The sequence below is a fragment of the Parasteatoda tepidariorum genome, chromosome 3 (genome assembly GCF_982258835.1).
Source record: "Parasteatoda tepidariorum strain Cologne lab strain chromosome 3, Ptep-v5.0, whole genome shotgun sequence".
Lineage (NCBI taxonomy): Eukaryota > Metazoa > Arthropoda > Arachnida > Araneae > Theridiidae > Parasteatoda > Parasteatoda tepidariorum.
In genome coordinates this window covers 55,679,013-55,703,339 of record NC_141757.1, presented here as the reverse complement: position 1 = coordinate 55,703,339, position 24,327 = coordinate 55,679,013, and the positions used below count along the sequence as shown (strand labels likewise).

At 28.3% G+C, this 24,327-nt stretch overlaps 3 protein-coding genes across 5 annotated transcripts in view; 1 reads left to right on the top strand and 2 right to left on the bottom strand.

The window, feature by feature from the left end:
* LOC107454917 (sialin) overlaps positions 1-20,955 on the bottom strand; it is a 71,631-nt gene extending 50,676 nt beyond the window's left edge. For 2 of the 3 annotated variants that reach the window (XM_087159355.1, XM_087159356.1), the window contains exon 1: positions 20,820-20,955. The gene's annotated coding sequence lies outside the window, so the exon portion shown is untranslated. The remainder of the gene's footprint in view (positions 1-20,819) is intronic. The other variant, XM_087159354.1, reaches the window with a different exon arrangement.
* Positions 7,084-7,551, top strand: LOC107454918 (ecdysteroid-regulated 16 kDa protein-like). Its single transcript, XM_016072262.4, has one exon. It carries the CDS (start codon positions 7,084-7,086, stop codon positions 7,549-7,551), a length of 468 nt encoding a protein of 155 aa, XP_015927748.3.
* On the bottom strand, positions 20,940-21,551 carry LOC107454919 (NPC intracellular cholesterol transporter 2 homolog a). Its single transcript, XM_016072263.4, has one exon. It carries the CDS (start codon positions 21,549-21,551, stop codon positions 21,108-21,110), a length of 444 nt encoding a protein of 147 aa, XP_015927749.3. The 3' UTR covers positions 20,940-21,107.
* Between the last annotated feature and the right edge of the window lie 2,776 nt (positions 21,552-24,327).

The following is a 24,327-nucleotide window of genomic DNA, read 5'->3' as shown; positions in this document are numbered from 1 at the left end:
CCGGAATATGATACAAAAAAAAATTTTATGAACCGTAATTTTACAGTAATAATTAACGTAAAACCACTGAATCAATCTAATTAAATAAATATTACAGTAACAATTACGGTATATTATTTTAAAGTAGAAATGGATTTTACGGTAAAATGGTTAATATGGATGATGCATCCAAAGTGCTGGTATTTTATGCCGTAATTCGATCAAGAATTTTTTACAATGGAATTGTAAATGGGAACAAATAAATCAAATCATCTCATAACATTCATGTGGGGATTTGTTTATAAGATTCTTTTTTTCGATCTAGTTTAATCTTGTTAGAAAGATTTATTAAATAACGGAATTTTCCCATATCTTCCACAAAATTTGGATTTAAAATTGATTGTATTTTAAAAGAAATTGTTTTGTTTCATTTTTAACAAGATCATAATTTTTATACGAAAAATTTTTGATAGTTTAAATGCCAATTAGAATGTAAATTTTAAAACATGCATACCATTTTCCTGGGCTCTTACTGATCGAATAAAATTCTAAGAAATAAATGTAACCAAAACATTATTTTAAAAGTTTAAGACAAGTTTAGACATGCATTTCAAATTTTTCATTTTTTCATGTAATTTAGTAATTTTTAGGAAATTATACCTAGCCTCAGCAAGGAGCTGACGTATCAAAATAATTTTAAAAGTGTGAGGAACGATCAGTACTTTATCATTGGATAACTTACTTTCTTTTTCTTGGTCAATAAATATTTTTACGAATTTAAAACTAATGATATATTAACGCTGATGTCTACATTTTTTTTTGTTTAACATAAAAATTCGGTTAAATACTAATAAAAAGTGTAAAGAAAGGTTTGGGATTTATTTATTTTTTTACAAGATTATAATTTTTAATTAAAAAAATTTTAACAGCTCAAAAACTGAGATCTATTTTTCAAAACATAAATACCATATACAGTGCTCTTACTGATGGAATAAAATTCTAAGAATTAAAAATAGCCGAAAACACGATTTTAAAAGTTTGATATAATTTTAAGCAATTTCTTACATAAAATTTTTTATATGCGTAATATACAACTAAAATGTTCCTTTTTCATGTAAATTTTACGAAATTATACCTACCCTAAGCATCAAGCTGACATAGGGAAATTCTTCTAAAAGTATGAGAAGCAAACAACATTTTTTCAATGGATAACTTACATCTATTCTCTTTTCGTTGTCAAAAATTTTTTTTACGAATTTAAACCAAACTTTACATTCACCCTGCTATCTAAAGAACTTTTTCTTTAAAATAAAAATTCTGTTAAATTTTATTATTAAAAAAAGCTTACATTTAAAAAATTTATGTGATTGATTAATTTTAAAAATTTTAAAAATTGATTCATTAGTTTTAAAAGATTAATTTAAACGTAAAGAAAAGTTTGAGATTTGTTTATTTTTTACAACATTATGAATTTTTAATGAAAGTTTTTTGACTGTTTAAAGATCAACTGAGATATAAATTTTAAAATACAAATAATGTTCATTGCTGAATTAGTTAAATTATATTAATGTGAATAACATTAATTTTTGCTTATTGATGGAATAAAATTCCAAGCATTAATAATAACCAAAAAATTATTTTAAAAATTTGAGATAAGTTAAAGCAATTTCTTATATGAACATACAATTTAAAGTTTTGTTTTTTAATGGAATTTTTCCAAAATTATAACTTGTCTAAGCATCAAGCTGACATACGAAACTTATTTTAAAAGTGTAAGAAGCAATCGACATTTTATCAATGGATATCTTACAACTATTTACTTTTCAATAGAATTATTTACAAATTTCAAACTATCCTTACATTCACGCTGACATCGAAAACTTTTAATTTAAAGTAAAAATTCTATTAAATTCGTTTAGAAAGTGTAAAGAAAGATTTGTTAACATTAATGTTTTCAATGCGTAATTTACAGGCATTATTTTTCTTTTTTAATCGCTTTTTTATGAATTAAAACTCAATCTTTCGTGAAGTAAACTTATAGAAATTGTTTAAAGTTCTTAAAAAAGGTCAAACTACACTTTTTAAGTGCATGACTTAAAACCATTTTTTTTTTGTTACAATAAATTGTTTACGGATTTAAACTGATCCTTACATACGCGCTTCTGTCTAAGACTTCATAGTAAAAATTTTGTTAAATTCTGTTAAAAAGTGCAAAGAAAGGTTTAGGAACTGTAGCGTATCAAACTATATTAAAGAACTGTTCAGTTTTTTTTTTTTTTTATAAAAAACTTTTATTTACAAACAACACAAACAGTAACAAATATGAATTACCCGTAACGGGATAGTGAAAAGATCATAAAACAGCAAGAAAAACCCGTAACGGGATATAAGGAAACTCACCCGTAGCGGGATAGATAAAATATTATAAAACAACTAGATAAAGTGCCCGTAACGGGATATATGAAAACTCACCCATAGTGGGATAGATAAAATATTATAAAACAGCTAGATAAAGTGCTCGTAACGGGATATATGAAAACTCAAATTCCACACAAAACTCATTCTAAAAAATCAAAAACTTTTTGGTGTTCTAATTTTATCGTCTGCTTTTATTATTTAAATTTATCTTTTTATGTGTTTATTTTATTTATGCTTTTGCCAGTCAGTTAGTTTTTTAATATTTTTACTTTTACTCATGCTTTGGCAAACCAATTATATTTCTTATATTTTTAGACTTTATAGAACAAAAAGTTTTCAATGCGTAATTTACCACCATTTTTTTTCTCTTTCTCAATCGATTTTTTAATGAATTAAAACTCAATTTATCGTCAAGTTAACATAAAAAAAATATATTTTATAGTTTTGGAAAAGAATCAAATAACATTTTTTGAGTGCATAACTTTAAAACACTTTTTTTCTTCTTAAATAATTTTTTTACGAATTTAAACCTAACCTTACCCTTACTTCAATTCATCAAACAAATAAAAGTGTATCACAAAGCCCGCAAATCAGATATTACCATCAGTAAAACAGAAAGAAATCTTAGTAATGATTTTCTCAATGTAAATCCAACCAACCCTGCTTTCATATGGCAGGCCAAAAACATTAATCATTTTTCACATAGACTCTACACTCTACGCTTAATGATGCCTACTTTCCTTAATAGAGACTTTCTTCTTTCTTTTCCTTCTCATCTCCCTTGTCTTGGTCCTTTGCATCATTAATTTCGATGTCTTCTTGCACCCTAATTTTAGCTACAGGGCACATCCTTTTCTTACCCTGACAGCACTTAGATTACATTTCCTTACCCGAGTAGGGTAGAAGGAGAATTGTAATAAATATGATCTTACTTTGAAATTCAAATTTAGAGCCCGCATGGAAAGAAAAGAAATAGATGAGTTGGGTTTTCTCTTACGTAATATTTTGGGTAATTATAATTTCTTTTTCATATCTGAACTATTAGAACAATTACTTGTGTGATTCACAGTATTATATAAATGGTTTTTAAAATTGAAATCACTAAAAGGTTTCGTGAAGCTTTTGCATACTTAAAATAATTTTTTCTTACACCAGCAACAGTTTGCGATTGATTTCTTAAAATTAATAAAATAAATTTACTTTAAAATATAAAGTTTATCTTAAATACATGATCTTTACATTATCTTAAATACATGAAGTTACTTTCTTTTTTTATTAACCATAAATTCAATTATAGATTACATAAGATCTCAAAAGAATCATTAAGATTTTATATAATTTACAGTGGAAATAAATATAATTTTTTTTATTCAAAACTGAAATTTTCGTTTATTTTTACAGAAAATCAAAATTGAAGATTATTTTTTTCAGTTAACAGTAAGTTTAAAAAGTGTTCAAGTTTATTGAAATAAAATCTTAAAAGTTTTTTTTTTAGATTTTATGTAATTTATATCTTTTGAATGAAAGTTTTTTTAAAGAAAGTTTTATTTTCGAAGACGTTTTATTTTCTTTAATTAAGCATAAATTTTATTATTACTCATATAAAATCTCAAAATAATTTTTTATTTGATATTTCCTAAAAACTTTAATCTAACCAGAATTAACGACATTCTTTATAACTTATTTAGATATTTTTGAATTTAAAATTAATTTCTATTATTTATTTTTTAAAGAATTGACCATAATTCGACTATGGATAAGATAGAATGTTGAAATAATTTTAGTTTTTCACAGTAACTAAAAATCCTGAGAATATGAAATATTGCTTTTAACAGCAAGATCTACAGCATTTTTTGGCTTTACTTTCAAAAGCATTCATTATTATTTATAACAGTGGCACTTTATATAAATTGTTTGCTTGAGTGAAAAGAATTACATTCTTACACACATAAGAAACAATGATATCCACACAATAGTAACAAAAGTCAATCAGTTTCAGTGACAATTAATGTATCATTGGAGAAATTTGCGTAGCATTTGTTTAAGGTTAACCGCAACTCTAACGTCATTTTCTACCCTTTAGTCATACTACGAGTTGAAGGAGAATTTTCGAGCATGCGCTGTAAAGTTCAAATAGCATTAGTGGAAAACCACAACTCTATATCATATCTCACTAACATTGCACACGATGCAGTTAAGGATATACACCGAAGAGCCATTACATTATGACCACCCTGCCAATAACATGTAGGACCACCTTTTGCCCTCAAATGCCGTGCCGTGGCATTGGTTCCATAAGCTGCTGATAGGTAGTCTGAGGTATCTGGTACCAAGAGCTCACCAACTGGTCCTGAAATTCCCTCACATTGCAAGGGGGAGCGTGGCAGCACGAATTTGGTTTTCCTAGTAGAACCACAAATGCTCTATTAGATTAAGGTCAGGTGAATTTGGGGGCCAAGATATGACTTGAAAGTCACTGGAATGTTCCTCGACGATTCGACCCTCATGACATGGTGCATTATCCTGTTGGTAAACACCATCCCCCGCAGGAAAAACTGTTGCCTGTTGCCATGAATGGGTGAACCTGGTTTGCAACTATGTTCAAGTAGCTTACGGACGTCAGGGATTGTTCTATGAAGATTATGGGTCCTAATGTGCCCCATGAAAATATTGTTCCTGGGATAGAAACCATGAAAACCTGGGCGTGCCCATTGTTATAGATGGTGGGTGGTCATAATGTAATGGCTCTTCGGTGTATGTAAATAATATGCAAGACACTCATGACTAGTTTAAAGCTAAAGAGTCAGCAACAGTTTTTCCCTGGAGTACTATGAAATCTTATATTGAATTTTTATCTACGTTTTTTTCCAGAATTGTTCAGTTAATTTAGACTGATAGTTCTTAGTAGATTCATTTTTAATAATACTTTTTATTGAAGAGTAAGGGAATTTAGTTTGGCAACAGCTGAAAATCATCCAAGTTTTTTCCACCAATAGATTAGCCATCCCATTTCCATTTGTTCACAATGGGGGGGGGGTGCTCTTTGGAGAACAAATTTCTTTTTTAGAGCAGACTCACTGCCCCAGAATTTACTCTAAAGCTTTTAAGTTTCTGAAAATATAGATAAATCAGTGAAAAATTGTGCTTAATCTAAATGTTCATGACGAAAATAAAATAGCTGATGAACTGCAAAGAGTAGAATAATTTAAATTATTTAGGATTACATGCATTTTAAAATGGTTAAAATTGAAAAGTTTTGTTAAAAATTGGAAAAGAGTTGCTGTTATTTATGATTTTTGTAACCAGCATTATGAGAATTTCGCAGCTAATAACAATAAAGTAATTTAAACACAAAAGGACTGGAAAAACTAAAAATAATTTAATGGTTCTAGTTTTTAAAAAAGAATTGGTAGAATAAAGCATTAAAAGAAATCAAGTATACACTGAGAAAAAAAACATGATTAAAATTACCGGAATATAATAAAATTTGCTGTGCTTCTGGCTCTATGTGAACACCGAAGCTCGGTATGTTTTACTGAGGTGCATTTGTAATAATTTTGATTAAATAAACAATAAAATATGGTTTTATAATATGTGATATTTTGATAATTTAATCATGATACCTTAGAGCATGGCATTAAAGCCATATATTCTGTAAAATTGGCTTTTCAGTTTTGTATATTTTACTAAATGTATGGTAATAAAAATGTAATTTTGAAAACCAGAATTTCCGGTAGAAAGTTACCAAATGAATGTTTTAAATACCTTATATTTTTGTTTTAGTACAGAATCATCTACTGTTTTTGTTTGTTTTGTCATTAGAAATGTAATTTTTGTACATTACGGTCATTTTATTTAAATATTTTCTCCTTGCACTGTAGGTGTGCCTCTCTCTGTAGCGCACATTTATACAAACAAAAATTTAAAAAACTGGTTTTAGTTTTTATTTTATCTTATGCTTTAAGTAATTATGTTTTTTTTAAACTTATTTTAACATTTAGCTTTTTTAAACTTAAAATGATAAATCTGTAAAATTTAACACATGCACACAGGAATTTTTTGAAAGAAAGGTACATTTCGAATTAAAAAAAACAATCCAAGTGTTTTTAAATAAAAGCTTCCTTAAATAATTATTTAATACTAGAATTAATTTATTTTTAATGAATATTTTTTTAACGCCAAAGAACTGTACGATTAGAAAACTTTATTAATTCAATCCAACGCTTATATTTTTTTCTTCATTCCAAGGTAGTGTCTTATCATTATAAATAACTTTTTTTAACATGTTTTATTAGCAAAATGGAACAGTTCAGTTCTTAAAGATGAGCAATTTTTTTATTCGAATTCCCATTAAACTGAATTCATATAGCCATCATTCACGATCTTAAGTTGCACATTGTTTAATCAACTATACAAATATTTAAACTGACCGCCTGAAGCTTTTTTTACCTTCCCTATTTCAATACATCTTTATCCTTTATTTATCACTTTCCACTTTCGTTGCATAACGCATAAGTGCTCACTTAGATAGGCAGAAAACGCATTTGACATAATACCTTGCTCGGAAATAGTTTGAGCTTTTCATAAAGTAATCTATCAAAACACGTGATGAAATAGGTGCAGTGATATTCTATATTTGCTGAACACAGGATAATTAATCTCTTGGTCTAAGATTGGTGAACTACAATGGAATTTAAACACTTATTTCTGACCTTGTTTATTTTTACATTTGTATCATTGTTAAATAGCATAGAATATAAAAATTGCCAACCAGGTATTGCTGAGGTATTGGATGTCAACGTCAGCAACTGTGATGGTGAGAAACGATGTCCGCTGTATCAAGGAAGTGACGTTATCATTGGAATATCATTTACACCAACATCTGACATTGAAAAAGTCGTTACTGAGCTGCATGGTGTGCTAAATGGAATAACTGCCCCCTTTAAAAATCCAAACAAAGATGGATGCCATGAGAGTGGTCTTATATGTCCACTGATTGCCAATAAATCACAGTATTATAATAGTTCAATATTCATTAAAAAGTGGTACCCTACAATAGACGTAGGTGTTAAGTATCAATTAAAGGACGGAAATGGTACAGTAATATTGTGCGTAGAGATACCTTCAACGATCAAAAATGAAAAGCAAAACTGAATTTGTTTTATGAGAAAATTTCATGGTTTCATGAAACATACCATACATATATATCAACTATTTAAAATTTTATTATTTTAAAAGAATATTTCCATGTTTTCAGGTGTATGGTAGCAACAATGAATAAAATTAATGTTTCATTATGTTCTGCTATAATATCTTTCCCCATTTTTATATGCCTATTATCTTCACTCCAAATGCAATGAGGACTGTTCCATTTTTTTCAATGTATGCTTTACAAATAATTTGTTTATAATAAACTTTTCGTAAACATCTTTTTACTAAAATGTTTAGTAGCTAAAAATTTATGTATTCAATAGTTACATAAATGCATAGAATTTAAAACGTTCGCGCAGTGCACAAATAATTTTTTTTTTTCTGTATAGTTGTTTTTTATTTAATCATGCTTTTTTAATTTTTTTATTTGAATTTTTTTTCGTTACAGAAGCACTTTAAAAGAAATTTACAATATATTTATTAAATATAATTATATAAGAATATACATTTAATATTCTTATATGCATGGTTTGTCCAAATGTTACATCATTCCCTCATTATTCCGTATTAAGGACTGTCCCATTTTTTTCACATGTTTTAAAAATAAATTTTTGTAATAAACTTTAATATCTTTTTACAAAAATGCTTAGCTAAAAATTTATATACTCAATAGGTATACAAATGCATAGAATTTAAAACATTCGTGCAGTGCACAAATAAATGTTTTCTTTGTTTGTTTTTTCTCTCTGTATAGTTGTTTTTAACTTAGTCATACTTCTTTATCTTTTTTATTTGGATTTTTTTTCGTCACAGAAGCACTTTTAAAAAAATCTTCAATATTTTAAAAGATCATATTTAGTTTTCCCGATATTGCATCATTCCCTCCTTGAACCGTATTAAAGATTCTAAATAACTGCCACACGAAATATTTAAAAAAATCTTCAACATGTTGGTGGATCTTATTTAGTTTTCCTGATGCTGGTATCATTCCCTCACTATTCCATATTAAAAATTCTAAATAACTGCCACATAAAGAAATAACAAAATCAATGATTCATTACTAGCAACATAGAACGACATTAAAGCATTTTATTATTTTTAAATAACTACTTTTGCCTGTGAAATGAATTTGAATACATCCAAATAAATTAAATTGATTAATTCCTTTTGTGTGTGCGTGTGCGTGTGTTTATTAAAAATAAAATTAAGTAGAGATGCCAACTTGTTCCGGATAGTAGATAAATATTTTCGAATGGGATAAGTATTTTAGTTCGAATAAATATTTTTCATATTCAAAATACTTTCATTGAAACGTCTTATAAAGCATGATACTTAGTTTAGAAAATTCGATTTGCAGGATTTTTTATTCACCACTACTTCTAAATAGTTCAAAGACTTATATGATAAGTCACTTTGTTACAGTAAAGCCTACAAAGATCTATTCAGCTTTGAATTAATTGAAAGCAATTCAAAATACAACCCGGTGTCTGCGTTTTTCCTGTCGAATGATGTAGTCTCTAAAAAATTTATGTAAATAATGTATATAGTTTCTTTTCTCTCATCATAATATCCTTGTATGTATTTTTTTCTCAATTTTTATTTAATTATATTTAATCAGGACAGTTCCTAGAGATCAAACTGTGAAAGCTGCGGAAAGCAGCAGGAGAAGCAGGTCCCCAGGACATAGGGAGATCCCCCCCCCCTCTCAATTTCTATTTTCTTTGGCAAATGTGGAACACTAACCTTGTTCAGATGAGTGTGTAAAAGCCCATAACCGAGCTGAGACACAGATATTGATTTTAAATACGAATACAGTAAAGCCGTGTTGAGTCTTTTAAAAGTTCGAAAAATAGCCCAGCTATTTGCAAATTTTAGTTTGTAGTTTTCTACCATTTTTTAAAAATATTTTGTTGAATCCGGAACAGTTGGCATCTCTGATAAAGAATAATGACTCTTAAAAAGTAAATATTTATAGCTTGCTTTTTTGTATGAATATGTTTGAGAGTGATTGATTTAAGAAATCAATTAAGCTTAAATGTTATTTTTAAGCTTTAAGGCGACAAGGGGCTTTCAAATTTTTTTTTTTGAAATTATGAAGGGATTTGCTTGAAATTTTCAGAATACATTTATATTGTTAAAAACAACTTTTATACAAAATTTCAAAGAAATATTTCAAAATTTAAGAAATTAAAAAATTAAAATTTTTGAATTTTTTATGTTTTTTTTATATTACTCCACGCGTCTGAAATTTTGTCAAAATGACAAAATTCTTTTAAAATATTACATATTAGGTAATATTGAAAAAATTGTTGGGAGTACTTTTTTTATTTTTTATTATAGAAATAAATAACATTAAAAAAACAATAAACAACTTACATTTTCAGGAAAAAAACATCATACCTCTATAAAATATTATGTATAAAAAAAATTCTATTCGCTTAATTAAAAAAACTTTTCCAACAAAATGTTAATAATATTCATCAATATGTAGCATTAAATTCTCAGGTCAATAGAATGAAAATTCATTACGCTGGAACAGTTTGAAATTTGTAAATTTGACAAAAAAGACATTTTGAGAAAAATGACATTTACTACTTTTTCATTGCAAATTTTACTTCTGAACAAATATTTCTTGTTTTTAATATAAATACCTATAAATATTGTCTAATGAAATAGTTTAATAATTATATACTTTAAATTTCTTTAAAAAATTAACAAAATATTTAACTAATTTAAAATTAATTTTAAACTAAACTAATTTTAACAGTTACCTGCATTCAAAAAAAGGTAAACAAAGGGGTGGGGTCAAAACTGAAATGATCATAACTTCATCAATTTTGCTCTAATTCCAGAAATTTTTTTTTTAAATGTTCAGTTAAATGCCAAGATTTCAGAAATATAAAATGTAAAATATCGATTTTTTGACAAATTTTTGCTTCTTTGAAAGTCCCTTGTCACCTTAATAAAGTAATAATTCTCTTACTGCTACACAGAATGAAAAACAATGCTAAAATGAAGGAAATATTTTGTAGTGTTAATTGTTCAAAAGAAGAGTTTAGATTGTTTAAAGTATAAATTTTTTGTTTTTGAATTACTTTTTTATGGATATAATTAGAAACTAAAAAAATACCATATTCAATACCAAAAATGCATAAGAAAATCAAGGCAGAAAATTCTATTTTCCAATAAAATTAGTGCATTCATAAGTACAGATTATAAATATACTCAGAATGATATCACTTTGAAATTTGAGATTGTTGCAGTTTTTAAAAATAAATCGCTTTTTAAATTAATTATTTTGTTGAAGTATTGAGAATAATTTATAGTACAGGGTCTTTATAATTAAAGCTCCACTTTGAAATGGCTATAAAAATAAAACTACCCGACCAAATGTCATCAAACTTTGGTAAATGTCTATAAGAGGTCATGGAATTTTAGTTTCCGCAACAAAACAAAACAAAAAAAAAAGTTCAAAAATTCACCACCAGCGGAGAATGGTGCTGTATGCAATAGTGTTAACCAAATGTGAAATATCCAAATTTATTTTACACGTCATGTGACTTTGCAGTTATAAAAGTGAGGCGCCTTGTCTGAGCTGTCAGTGTTCTGAGTCGACAATGTCTGTTACCATGCAAGACCGTGCTTTGCTCGTGAAATGTCACTATGAATGCGACAGCAATGAACGGAGGGCTTTACAAAAGTTCCGTACTGTATGAGGAAAACGCCGAGGTTCAATGACACCGCAAGGTTTACGGCAAATTTACGGTAAAAGACGTGTAAAACAAATTTGCATATTTCACATTTGTTTAACACTGTTGCATACAGCGTCATTCTTCGCTGGTGGTGAATTTTTAATTTTTTTTCTTTTTTTTGCGTTAACTAAAATTCCATGACCTCTTATAGACATTTACCAAGTTTGATGATATTTGGTCGGGTAGTTTTATTTTTATAGCTATTTCAAAGTGGAACTCTAATTATAAAGACCCTGTACATATGTTTTTCTCATAATGACACTTCATACATTCATAAATAGGGAAATTTTCAAAAATTTTTATTCACTTTATACATTTTGAATTTTGCGAATCGAAAACGACTGTTTCCCTGAGAATGACTCATATATAATAATGGATATTGTTTCTGTTCCGAATAATCTTCTAGGCCATTTATGTAATTGCTGCGAAATTTGTCATACTAGCTAGCTTTAAACACAAAGCAGGTCGTTGTTGATATCAGAACATACTATTCATGGCCTTCAAACTGGATTTATAAAAAGTGAATTTTCACCAGGAATCACCATTAAGATTATTGTTCTTTTATTTAAAATATAGCATAGGCAATATAGCCTTTTGATAACTTTCAGCTCTATTCGATACAAAATAAAATTTAGAGTGCGTTTATAGGGTATCTGCAGCTTGAGGAGAGGAAGACTGCTGAAATCGGCTACAAACAAGACAGCGTGACAACGTTACAGTTATTACTTATTTAACAATAATTGGTATGCATCTACTGAAACAAAAGTTCACCGTTAAAAAATATATGTATGTTTTGAGTTGTGCAATAAGGGTAATTATACAATAGTTTTTAAATAACTATAAATTGTATTAAATAATTCTATAATATTTAGTATATTCCGGCGCATAACGCGCCCCGGCGTATAACGCGCATCCGTAATTTCTAATACATTTTTTAACTTTTAAGATATACTCTTCCCAAATGTAATTTTCCAATAGGTATATTTGTTCATGTCCACGAAAAAGGCTGGATGGACGAAAATGGTGTTAAATTGTGGGTAAAAAATGTCTGGCAAATCCATCCTGGTTGCGTAAGAAAACCAGAAAGCCTTTTAGTGTGGGACATGTTTCGGTCCCACCTTACAGATAATACAAAATAATTGTTGAAACTATGTAACACCGATATGGCAGTTATTCCGGGCGGATTGACACCATTAGTTCAGCCATTGGACGTCTGCTTAAACAAACCATTTAAAGCCAATTTAAAAAAAAAACAGTGGAACACTTGGATGTTGGAGGGCGAGAAAACCTTTAATCTATAAATTTTGATATTCGGCGTATACCGCGCACCCGTAAATTCCAATGTTATTTTTTGTATTAAAAGTGCGCGTTATACGCCGGAATATACTGTAGTTTCTAGTCACTTCTGTTCTGTTAAATCTGATTTGACTTCATTTTAATACTGTTTTATGTTTATGTTTGAATTATAAACTAATTTCATTTTAAGAACTAGTCTTATCGGCAGACTAAAATAACAGTTCTTATTTAAAATTGTATACGTAAAATAATTTTACTGACTCTTATATATATCATATGTCATTGTTATCGTAAATTTTAGCGTTAATAAACACCGAAAATGATGACAACTACATTACGCAAAAAAGTAGTGCAAAAAAATCAGGTGTTTCACTTCTTCAAGAACTGTTCTTACTATTTGGCTAGACAAATAATTATTTTTGGTGTATCACTACATTATTTTGAGTACAAAGTAGTTGTCACCATTTTTGGTGTCAATATACGTTAAAATTCATTTACTCTGATAAAATCCTAATTATCACAATTTGGCTAGCAGTAATAGCATCATTTCTAATATCAAATAATATTCGCACAGTTAACTTATCTTTTGATAAGTTAAATATCTAAAATGTGTTCTGATCAACTTTAAAATGTTAACTGAGCAAGAAGCATAACAAATAATAATAAATGAATGTAAAAGTATTACTCCTGCTTAATGATTTGTAGCAGCTCTATAAAAAAAGATTCGTAAGTGCACAATAAAAGATTTTGGTATATAGTTGCCCCCATTTTTGGTTTAGAACTTACGTTTTGGTATAGAATATTTTTAAGTTCAAAACTATTCTTATCGTGCAAAAATTTCTTAAAATTGAAAAAATAACAATTTTTTGAAAGAATTAGAGTAAAAATGTTACAAAAAATTTACTTATTTTTTAAACGAAACATCTTTGCAATAAAAGCACCACATTAATTCTAATGAATCAGTAATCATCGATACAATCTAAATATCAGTAATCAGTAAACAGACAAGAAAAAAATTTAATAAATAATTAACACTAGAACAGGAGGAAAAAAAAATAAAGAAAAAAGTAACTACGTGTACTGTGAAAAACTTTGTTTATCGCAGCACCATAAATGATGGTAACTATGCACCAAAATTTTTTACAGTAATAATGATGCTAACTTCCCCGAATTTTTAATTCTATTGTTATTTATGTTACACGCACTTAATATTCACACAGCAAAATATAAGTTATTTAAATGAAATTAACTCTAATAACTCTCTTTTAGGATAGAAGATTATCTTTAACAATAAATTTATCGGAAGAACTATTGGTGTTGCATATATCATATAATTTGAAAATCCTATATATTACGTATACGAAAATTTTGCAGCAGAAATATTTCAAAAAATAAGTACATACTCAAAAACTTGAAAAATTATTTTAAGAATGTATTAATAATTATAAAATGCTTACTTTATTCTATTTACTGTAAAAATAATAGAGCGGTTTCGAACGTTGCTTTATTAGACATGATTCAAAACCAATTGTTTATTCTAAAACTCATTCCCAAAGAAAAGTAACACATCTATTGCTGCCATTTGTTAAAGATATTATCAAGTAACCGTTCTATTAAAAATTCGTACTCTTATCATTTAACCTTGTGTTTAATAAAATAATTTACATGGTATTTATAGAAAAATTTGGTTATAATTTGTATCAATAAGCAAAATTATAATTTTACTCCATTTTAATTGGGAATTAAATTTAATTGCTATCAGAATTCAATGTTCTGATCTGTTTATCCTTCCACCTTTTCTTAACTGTCCAAAGATCAAAGCCATTTTTTTCCATCTTTAGAATCGCAAGTCTGAAGTGTGTTGAATAATTAAGATCCAAAATCATTCATTTTGCCTTTAGAGAAGAAAAAAGACAAACAAATCAACAATAGTCTTTATTTAGCGTGTTCTAATTATAATGATAAATTTAGAAAATATTAATAATTAAAAAAGATTTTAAGAAAAAATCTGTTACAATTAAAAAAACTCTTGCAGCATATTCAGATAACTAAAGATATTTTTTTCCCTATAATTCCAACTTTTTGTTAAATTTTTTTCTGCAAATGGCGCTAAAAATTTTACACCAGTAATGGAAACAATTGAAACAACTGAACAATTTGAAACTGCATCACAATGTTTCGAAATCTTTCAATGAATAAAAATCTAGAGTTAAATTTCTATTTTTATTTAAGGTTTATTTACAAAATATCTTAAAACTGTTGCGCTGTTTTTGAAAAGCTTAGAAACTTTTTGAGTCAAAAATTGTCAATTTAAGGCTTATAGAAAAGCAAACAAAACAAAGTTTTTTTTAATAGTATTACTTCTCCCCCTCCTTAATAACCCAGATTTCCACATTTTTTTTATTTTTTAACATTTTTATATTCAATAAGCTTTACTACAGATTTATTAATGAAAATCAAAATAAAAAGTAATATTTTTAAAAACCAATTTTTTGTAGTGGAGAATAATAGTTAAAAAACAAAAATTCGAAAAACGTGGGGAGCATGAAATACATAACAGTAATGTTATATTAGTGTGTGTATGGGTGCTCATGAGAATATGTGTATGAATATCTGTAATTGTATGTGTATGTGGAGTATGTTTGTGTATATGCATGTGTATGAGTAAGAAAATGTGTATATGTACTGCTATGTATTTCATGCACACCACGTTTTTCAAATTTTTGTTTTTTAATTATTATTCTCCATTACAAAAACGTGGTTTTTAAAAATATTACTTTTTATTTTGATTTTTTTTTTGTATTCACTTTCAAAATCTCAATTTTTTCACTCACAGTGCACAAAGCTTTTCAACTGACATGTGACACTAATTTTAAATAATCGAATCAACAACAAAAGACAATCTCGAAAATATTAATTTTTCTTTAATTTTATTTTACTTTGTAAGTCTTCTTTCTCTTCATGCAGTGTCATCCAATTCTGAACTATGTGCGAAATCTGTAGCTAGTCGGGAAGTTAGTTTAAAATCGATTACAAAATTCCACCCGAACAGACATACACGAAGGCAAGTTGATATAAACGTGGCAATAAAGAAAAGACATTATCGGACAAACTTTTGGAAATATTGCTTCACAATAGGATACCCCTAATAAAAGTATATTTTTTTTAGGTTTGCTTGAGTTTAATACCTTTAGAGTTTGTTTAAAAATAAATTGCAAAACTCAGCAACGTAGTTTACCTTTCTTTGAAATTGATTTTTCAAAAAGGCACCATTTAAAAGAAAGAAAGCATTTGCAATCAACATGAAGACAGAAATAGTGAAAAACAAATACCCTATTTTACGAAATATTCAAATTTTACGTCTGTGTTTTTCTATTATTTATAAAGCATCTATAAAAACCGAATCTGTGCTTTTATCAGTTGCTAGTATAATAGAACACTCATGAATAACAAAAATTATTATTCATGAATAATGTACAGTTTCATTTTTACCCCTATTGTCTCATTACTACAATAAGAAATATTTCTTACGCAACTATGCCTTTTACTCAAGCTCAATATTAATATAATTGTATGTTACATTTTAGCCACTGTGCATGTTTCTATTCAAATATATTTTAGCAAATCATCAATACTTATGCATCAGCACGTGTGAAGATTTCTGAAACATTCTTTAAAGATCTCAAAAGACGGCCGCTATTATTTGAAACGAATTCTGTCATCAGATTTTAAAACACAAATCTATATGTGGCGTTATGTTCAGAATAAAACCAAAATGCGGATTCCCAAATAGTAAGATGGAATTTTAAAAAGCAATGACGAAACAAGTTTTCCTCTGTGACGTCTGCATTTTATCGGCTACAGAATTTGCTACACACATACAAATTTTCTTCCACTTTCGCATTCAAATTTAAGATTTCGCTAAAAGGATATATGCGTCATTTTTGGCGAGAAATAGAAATTTATATATTGATTCCTCAAAGTGCAAATATGTAGTGGGGAATACGTTAGAAATGTAGTTTTTGAGAGAGAAAAAAAATAAATAGAAACCTTTTTCTTCTTTTTCTAATGCCTTTAGGCTAGGAAACGGAAACTGAAAGCATTCAGAAATCAGGATATTTGTTTAGTTTCTTTTATCTTTGCATAATGCTCGGATTGACAAGAAACAAACTTCTGTTTCCCAACAAGGCCGGAAGCCATTTTTCCTCCCTTCTCAAAGCACGAAATGTTCGACCAGCTATGAGATCTGACAACAATCTTTTTTCTTTATTGTTGCCAGAATAGAATGAAAAAAAGTATCTTGTGTGATGAAGATAGATAAAACTAAGGCAATGTTAAGGAAGAATAGGAAATTAGTTATCGAATATCCTTATACTTCTGTAACTTCTCGTTGTGTAACGCTAAAGTAAAATGGTCGATTTTATTCTATTTTTAAAGGAACAGTGAGAAAATGTTTTCCTTGCAACAAAAATATTGACACTTTTTAATTAAAAATTTCAACCTAAGAATTACCGTCCTTTTTGCCGCGAACTCAGTATCTAAGAATTTTTTTCTACAAAAATAAAACTAAACTTGAGGCATGGTGCACTATTTATGAAAATAAAATTAAAAACAAGAAAATAAAGTTAAAACATTTATGTTTTAATTAAAAATTTGAAATATTTAATATTTCAGAGCAAAAGAAGTACTTACTTTTATTTTTTTTAAAAAAATCCCGTTACTGCACGTGGAGTTTCTTGAAACAAGGCTTCGCAATTTTGTAATGAACGATGGTAGCAATATAGTTAGCATTGCCCACCAGTCACACTTATCTAAACGGAAGCATTTATATACATATAATATGTATGTGTTTTCCTCTATATAATTGTGTTCTATTCATTAAAAATAGTTAACTATAACAAAAAATAGTTCTAAAAAGTTTATGGATCATTTAGTTATGAAAACCGTATTTAAAAAAAAGAGCCCTAACAATTTTTAAAAATTTATCAAAAAAGTCCAAAACATGTGGTTTGTTATGATCTGCATAGTCGGCCAGTTTATTCCAGGAAAGTAAAAAATTTCGGTTAGTTTACCATTGTCAACAGAAGGCACTTTAAACTAGGAAGAATATGCTTTTTTGTCTCCTTCATTCTTTAATTATTATCAAAACCTAACTAAACATACTGCTATAAAAATTTTACTGATACTGTTATTTTTCGTCAAAGTTGAAAAGTTGAATGGAGTTGGGTGTTTTTTTTTTTGTTTTTTTTTTTGCGACACGTAATTCACACTCCAATTAGCTAGGAATTATTTTTATTTATTTATTTTTGTAGCCTCGTACTCTCATGCTCAGAAATGGGTAACTCGTCTGATTTTGTTTAAATCTTGAATTAGTTTTGAAGTCAATTTTAAAATGTTTGATGTTTTTTACGTAATCTGGAAAGGGAAGAAAAGCGCAATTTTTACCGCGTTTAGATACAACACTGTCGAATATTCTCCTTTCATTAAAAAAACGGAATCATTTTAAAGGAGAACCTTGATTCCCTTATTATTCCACTTCTATTCTGTATTCAACGAGATTTGTCTGTCAAAAAATTACTTGTTTTAGTGCTGTGTTGCAGTGAAAATTATGTCTTCCTCTTGTGAATTTTGTGTACCTTGTGAATTTTTATAATTATTTATCAAATTGATCCTTAATTATTTCAATTTTTGACTAGATTAATTAAGTATGAAATTGTTATATCAGTAATATATTTATCAGTAATAAAACAATTGTTATATCAGTAATAAAACAATGTTTTTAAAAGATTAAAAACAAACAAAAGATATTTTTTCTTGAAGCAAATCAATTACATCCCTATAAACACTTTAATCTCCTGAGATAACAACTTCTTCATTTACTTTTACGAAATAGGCAAATAAGTGTAGTATAAGCTCTCAATAAACTTATATTCAATGTTTGGCAACATTTACTAAATTAAATATCCTATTAATCGTTTTTGAACAAAAAAATTCATGGAATTGTTATAAGTTATCTCGATTTTTATGCATAAAAATCATTTCATTTTAGTTATGGCTAATCTATTTCCTTAGCCTACAGGAGAATTCGTTTTATTACAGAAAACACTTTTAAAAATATGCTGGCATGTTGATGTGGTATTAGACAAATCATACTAATTTCTTAGCTGACAACTGCAGTTTTTAAAGTTTTTTTTTCTAGTGGTAGTGAATTAAAAATTGTAAGAAGTACTGTAAGCAGAAATTTCTTAGCCACATTTATGATTATCAGGTAGTTCAAATGTATTTAAACTAATCAAGTATAATGATGATCACGAACAATTCAAGCCAAATGTATTAAATAAAAATAAAATATTGTAGTATAAATCTTGCTACCACTTTAAATATAAAAATTAAAAATATCGTTGAGATGAAATTGGAAAACTTGACAAATATGTCTTTATCCTTACTATCATTAACACATCATTTTTAGAACCACTGCTGATCCTTTTTTATTAAAATTAATTGCTGGAGCTTATTTATGATTCTGTCAAATTAGAAATTTCCTTCAGCAAAATGGGAGTACCCCTCCTAAAAATAAAAGTTCGCTACTCCTTGATTACATATTTTTATAATTCAACAATATTTTGCTAAAATATGAAAGTTTAAATTAAATTAATTTAAAAAATTTTACTCAAAATAGTTAATTTAATATAAGTTTTAAATTTGTATACTAAAAACTCAAACTAGTCATCAAAATTAATAGTTTAAAAACCTTCTACGTAGCAAGATTCATGCAAAAAAAACTATTGACTACAATGCTGTAATTTAATTAAATTATCAAAGAATAAGTCAGAATAGCGCAACTGTATTTATTTTCAAGTAGCGAAAGTATTCTTATATTGAAAGATTTTTTTCTTGATTAAAGTCTAAATTCTTATAATAGTTAATCTTCTCAAACATATATGCGAAAATAAAAGCTATTATACTAGTTAAAATTTCAGCAAAACTGCTCCTTTTTATAGAACTTTCGAAATTGTTAAGCTTTAATATTTTACTTACAGTATTTTTTTCTTTATATATCTTTCATTCCAATGACAGGTATTACTAACATGGAATCATATTGTTGTTTTCTTTAAATTAACTTTAATATCACTTGGACCAGCATCTTTTCGAATTCATAGACTTGCAAAAATATCTCATTTTAATTGATAATCTCATTTAAATAACTATACATAAAATAAATAAATGTATTAATAGTTAAAGGAATTTAAATATAATTATGATTAGTAAATAAGAATTAAATTTATATCGGTAATCTTACAAAATGTTAGGATTATATACATTTTACAGAGACTTTCCAGGAAAATGTACTTAGAATATAAGAAAAAAAATTTGCTTGTTTCGAAACTAAGTTTTTACTTCATTAATTCAAACGTTGAAGTTTTACCAAGATTTATATTATTTCAATATTTAGGAGTTAGTGATATAAGGGATTAATGTCTGCAATAAATTAGCTCTCATTTTACATTTTTCTTACGGAATATCTTTATGATTATTCTACTGAAATGGCAAATGCTGTTAACGAAATATTTTTATATTAAATATATATTTCGTGAAAATGCTTGTTACACATATGTAGTGTCTGATGTCTTACTTTTTTAACCATACTCTGTTTTGCATTTTCAAATTTGATGAAAATCCATTTTTTCTGTTGTGAATAAGATCTTTAAAGGAAATTGTATTTCACATTTCTTTTATTATATGATAAGAAGTATATATGGTAAAAATTTATCTCTACACTTATCGTGAAACTAATATACAAAATAATAAATCAAGAAGTGGTGTTCATAGATACATAGAAAATTTACAAAATTTACTACAACTTTTAATATTGTTTAAATCGATATCTTTAACATATTAAATATTTTCATATCTAGGATGAGCTTGTGCGTTTTTGAATAATTATTAAAAACTTTTATTTGAAGCACGCAAAATTATTGCACGTTTCAGAAATAAAAAATTTTGCATTTTTAAAAGTCTCCATGTATATTTCACACATTCAATTAACAAAAGAAACAATATTTGAAGAAGGAAGAAAATTTCATTTCCTTTTTGCATGTTTTCAAAGAGTATAGCGTGAATTATAAAGGATTTTTAGATATTAAAAATAATTATATCTTCAATTCCAAGAAGATTTCTGCATAAAAAAGCTTTAGGATTTAAAATTTAATAACTATTACTTACCTTTTTCAATCAGAAATTAGGACAGCATGCATTTTCCTTTAAAAAAAAAATTGAGCTGAAAAAATTAAGAATTCGATGAATCAAAAATGTTTTACTGAACAGTAGAAAAAAATAAACTGCTTTCTGTTTTTCAGACAAAATTCTGTATTTTCCAACTTCTAATTACAGCTTTATGTACAAATACTTAACAAATTTGAAATATTTCACATTTTAAATTCGTAAAGAATCAACATATTCCAGGAAGAAAAAGTTTTTCTATTTTAGACTCCTACTATATTTTCCAAAATGTTAATGAATATGGCTTGGTATAGACACGCAGGCAAGATCTGCATTGTTTTGATCCTTCAACTCGTACTTCACAGTAACAGGAATGGGAGGATAAGAGCTCCTTACATTGATTTCATTTTTGTAGCTATAAGACTGTCCACTCTTAATGGGGCAAGCTAAACCACTCTTGCAACCATCAGGTTGGGGAACGGGGAACGGCATTGGTACTCCAGCGATGACACCATGTACCACAGCGGTAACCTTAGTGGTATCCTCATTGGCTTGGAAATTGATAGTAATAGCTGCTGTTGTACCTCTTTTCAGAGTGCAAGTTGGTGTAGAATCCGGACAACCTGAAACCTCCACACTAGCAACTTTTCCTTTGGCAGATCCACAATCCGTAAACTTTGTGGCGGATGCGCAAACCACCAGCATCAGCAATCCCAAACCAGCAAAACGATGCATTTTGTTCCGAAAGGTGCTCTGAAACTGAACAAGAGGGAAAAAAGGAGTGAATTTTAAATCGTCAGAGGCTTTATAAGTAGTAAAAGCAAATAAACAATATCGGGAAAACAGATGGATAAAATAGGTGGGATATTGACATATGTTGTCAAATGGAAATTGCTTATCTAAAGACTGAACTTTGAAATACCCTTCATATCCGCTCACGTGTTTTTACGTTTTGGCCTGATAAGAACCAGTCAATAGGAAAACAAACAATAAAGCTCATAAAGTAGAAAATACTTAAAGGATAAGTAATTATTTCAAAGAAATACCTTGTTGATAGATAAAAAGAATAAAAACTGATAAATCTTGAACTTGAATGGCTTTGATTCTGGGTCGATATGAATGTAACAGTTGTTTATCTTACTTTACTCACTGTGAAAATTCTGCACGTGACTAGTTTTGCTCAACAAAAAGACTGGAGGTGAAGAGAGATTTGTAGGGCTTCTTTTTCTTTCCAAGCCAGAAAAACAAGTTGTTTTTTTTAATACTATTGTTTAGTTTTCCTCGTAATCATCGATTAAACAAACAAAAAATTATTCATTTGATTATACAAAAAATATAAATACTTAAAATATTCATATTTCTTTTTAAGACGGATTCCATTCTAGTAAATAAAAATAAACTCATATTATTATCTATTTAATCTTCATTTTATTATCCTATAGCTTCAGCAATAAATTTAAAGAGAAAAAAATTGTTTATTCACTTGTAATGTCCAGAAATGATAAATATACATTTTCCGAGAAATTAAATCTAGTAAATAACTTTCAAACATGGAGACCACTTATGATTTGAAAAAGTTTTTTTTTATCCCAAGGACATGTCTTGCATTAATAAAAAATCTCTACAAAAAAAAGAAAGAAATAATAAATTCTATGAGTCAACATCGATATAAATTTAGAAAAGTTTAAAACAAGTAAAGAGTTATTATTTTGCCCATATTAAGCAGATAGAAGATTCCTTTTTTCTCTTTCTCAAATGTGAAAACTTGAGAATTTTATTACTGAGTATTTTAACTTCATCCACTTAAACATTGAATGCTTGAGACGCTCATTCTCAACTAGAAGTTCTTGATTACTAACAGACTCATTTCGAAACATAACTGGACAATCAACGAAATGAATTATAAGCAATAAAAGATATCTTATGTGTCCATATAGTCTCATAGTTATCGTTAAACATGGTTCCCAGCCTCTATGTTAAGATCAGCGATTTGAAGCATCACTGGTTTCAGTCAGTGAGCGGGTGGGTGACTCCTTTGATCAGTCAGTGAAGGTTTGAGAATGTGGGGTATTAGTCCTCGTTAAACTATTTTACCATTAAGTACTTGACTTCGAGAGCAGGTCGTTGGGCTAACAAAGAGGAGGAGCCATTCTCTCAGCAGATGATCAAAATTGTGATGGCAAGTCTTCGGATAATCCTCAGGGATGTTTCCCAGACCGTCGCCAATAGCCCACTGTGCAGCTCTAGTGCGACGTAAATGAACTACTACTACTTGAAAATTCTCAAATCTAAAACCATATAACACACATTAGAGTGGAAAATACCTGGTTCTATTTCTGGATATATCTTGCTAATGTGTTCGGATGTGTGTTGTTGTTTTTTCCGAAAATTTGTAATGTATTCTTAGCATGAAAGTCTGAAGATTTGGGCTTGCAATGAATAAAACTGCAATGACTAATTATTTAATATGCCAGTTCATAAAGACTCAACTTTGACTTTTTTTCATAAATTCAAGAATTTGTTAGAGCTGCTGTATAAACAAATTAATAACGTTCGTATTACAGGTAGCTTTAGTTACATTCTCTAAGACAGTAGCCGTTACATACTCTTAGATTTAGTTACATACTCTAAGACATAAGCCTGTTCGCAGGATTTTTTAAACCTATAGTTAAATGGTATTTTTGAGACAATTAAAAATGTTAGTAATAACGTTCTGTGATAGATGAAGTTAAAAGATGGTGTGTCCATGACCGAGAGCTATCCAACTGCTCTATAGCGTAAAGGAAGGGAGTTCAAAACCCGCCATAGCCTTGGAATATATTTATACGGTCTTACTCTAAATTGTGCTACGCATGCTCTTCTACTTGATGAATCACAAATGCTCACGTACATATGAGTAGCAATAAATAAAATAAAAAATAAGATTGAACTTCATAGCCAACCAGTTTCAAACATTCTGTAACTTCGAATAGCAGATTCGAATCTACCTTAACTATAGATGTATTTGAGATGTTATTCGTCAATTTTACAAGTGCTTCTAAGCATTATGCTGTAATGAGCACATAATCCTGCAAATGTATGCATAACAAAAATAATGGCTTGTAGGTTTATTGTATATTGCATTTACATACATTATCAGGCTTGTGTGCTTAATTTAGGCTTATAAATCTTCATCAAATAGAAGGCATATAGCACAATACAGAGAATTACAGCACGAAGATACTTCCAGGGTAACAGAGGGATTCGAACCAGCTACCCCCACGCTTTGCACAGCGTTTGCCGGACGATACCGCTGGGCCAGGGAGTCCCAATCGCTAGTAGGGCTTTGGGTCTATGTTCGAGAGGTCGTGAGTTCGAATTCCGCAGGCCGAAATCTCCCCGTGTGCAAAGGATAACTGGTGATCGCTAATTCTGTCGGATTCCTAAAGCCCCAAAAAATTTCCATAACAGAAGAAAACCTCTGGGGGTGCTGGATCGGAGAATGTTGTGAATAGCAAATGTTGTGTTATTG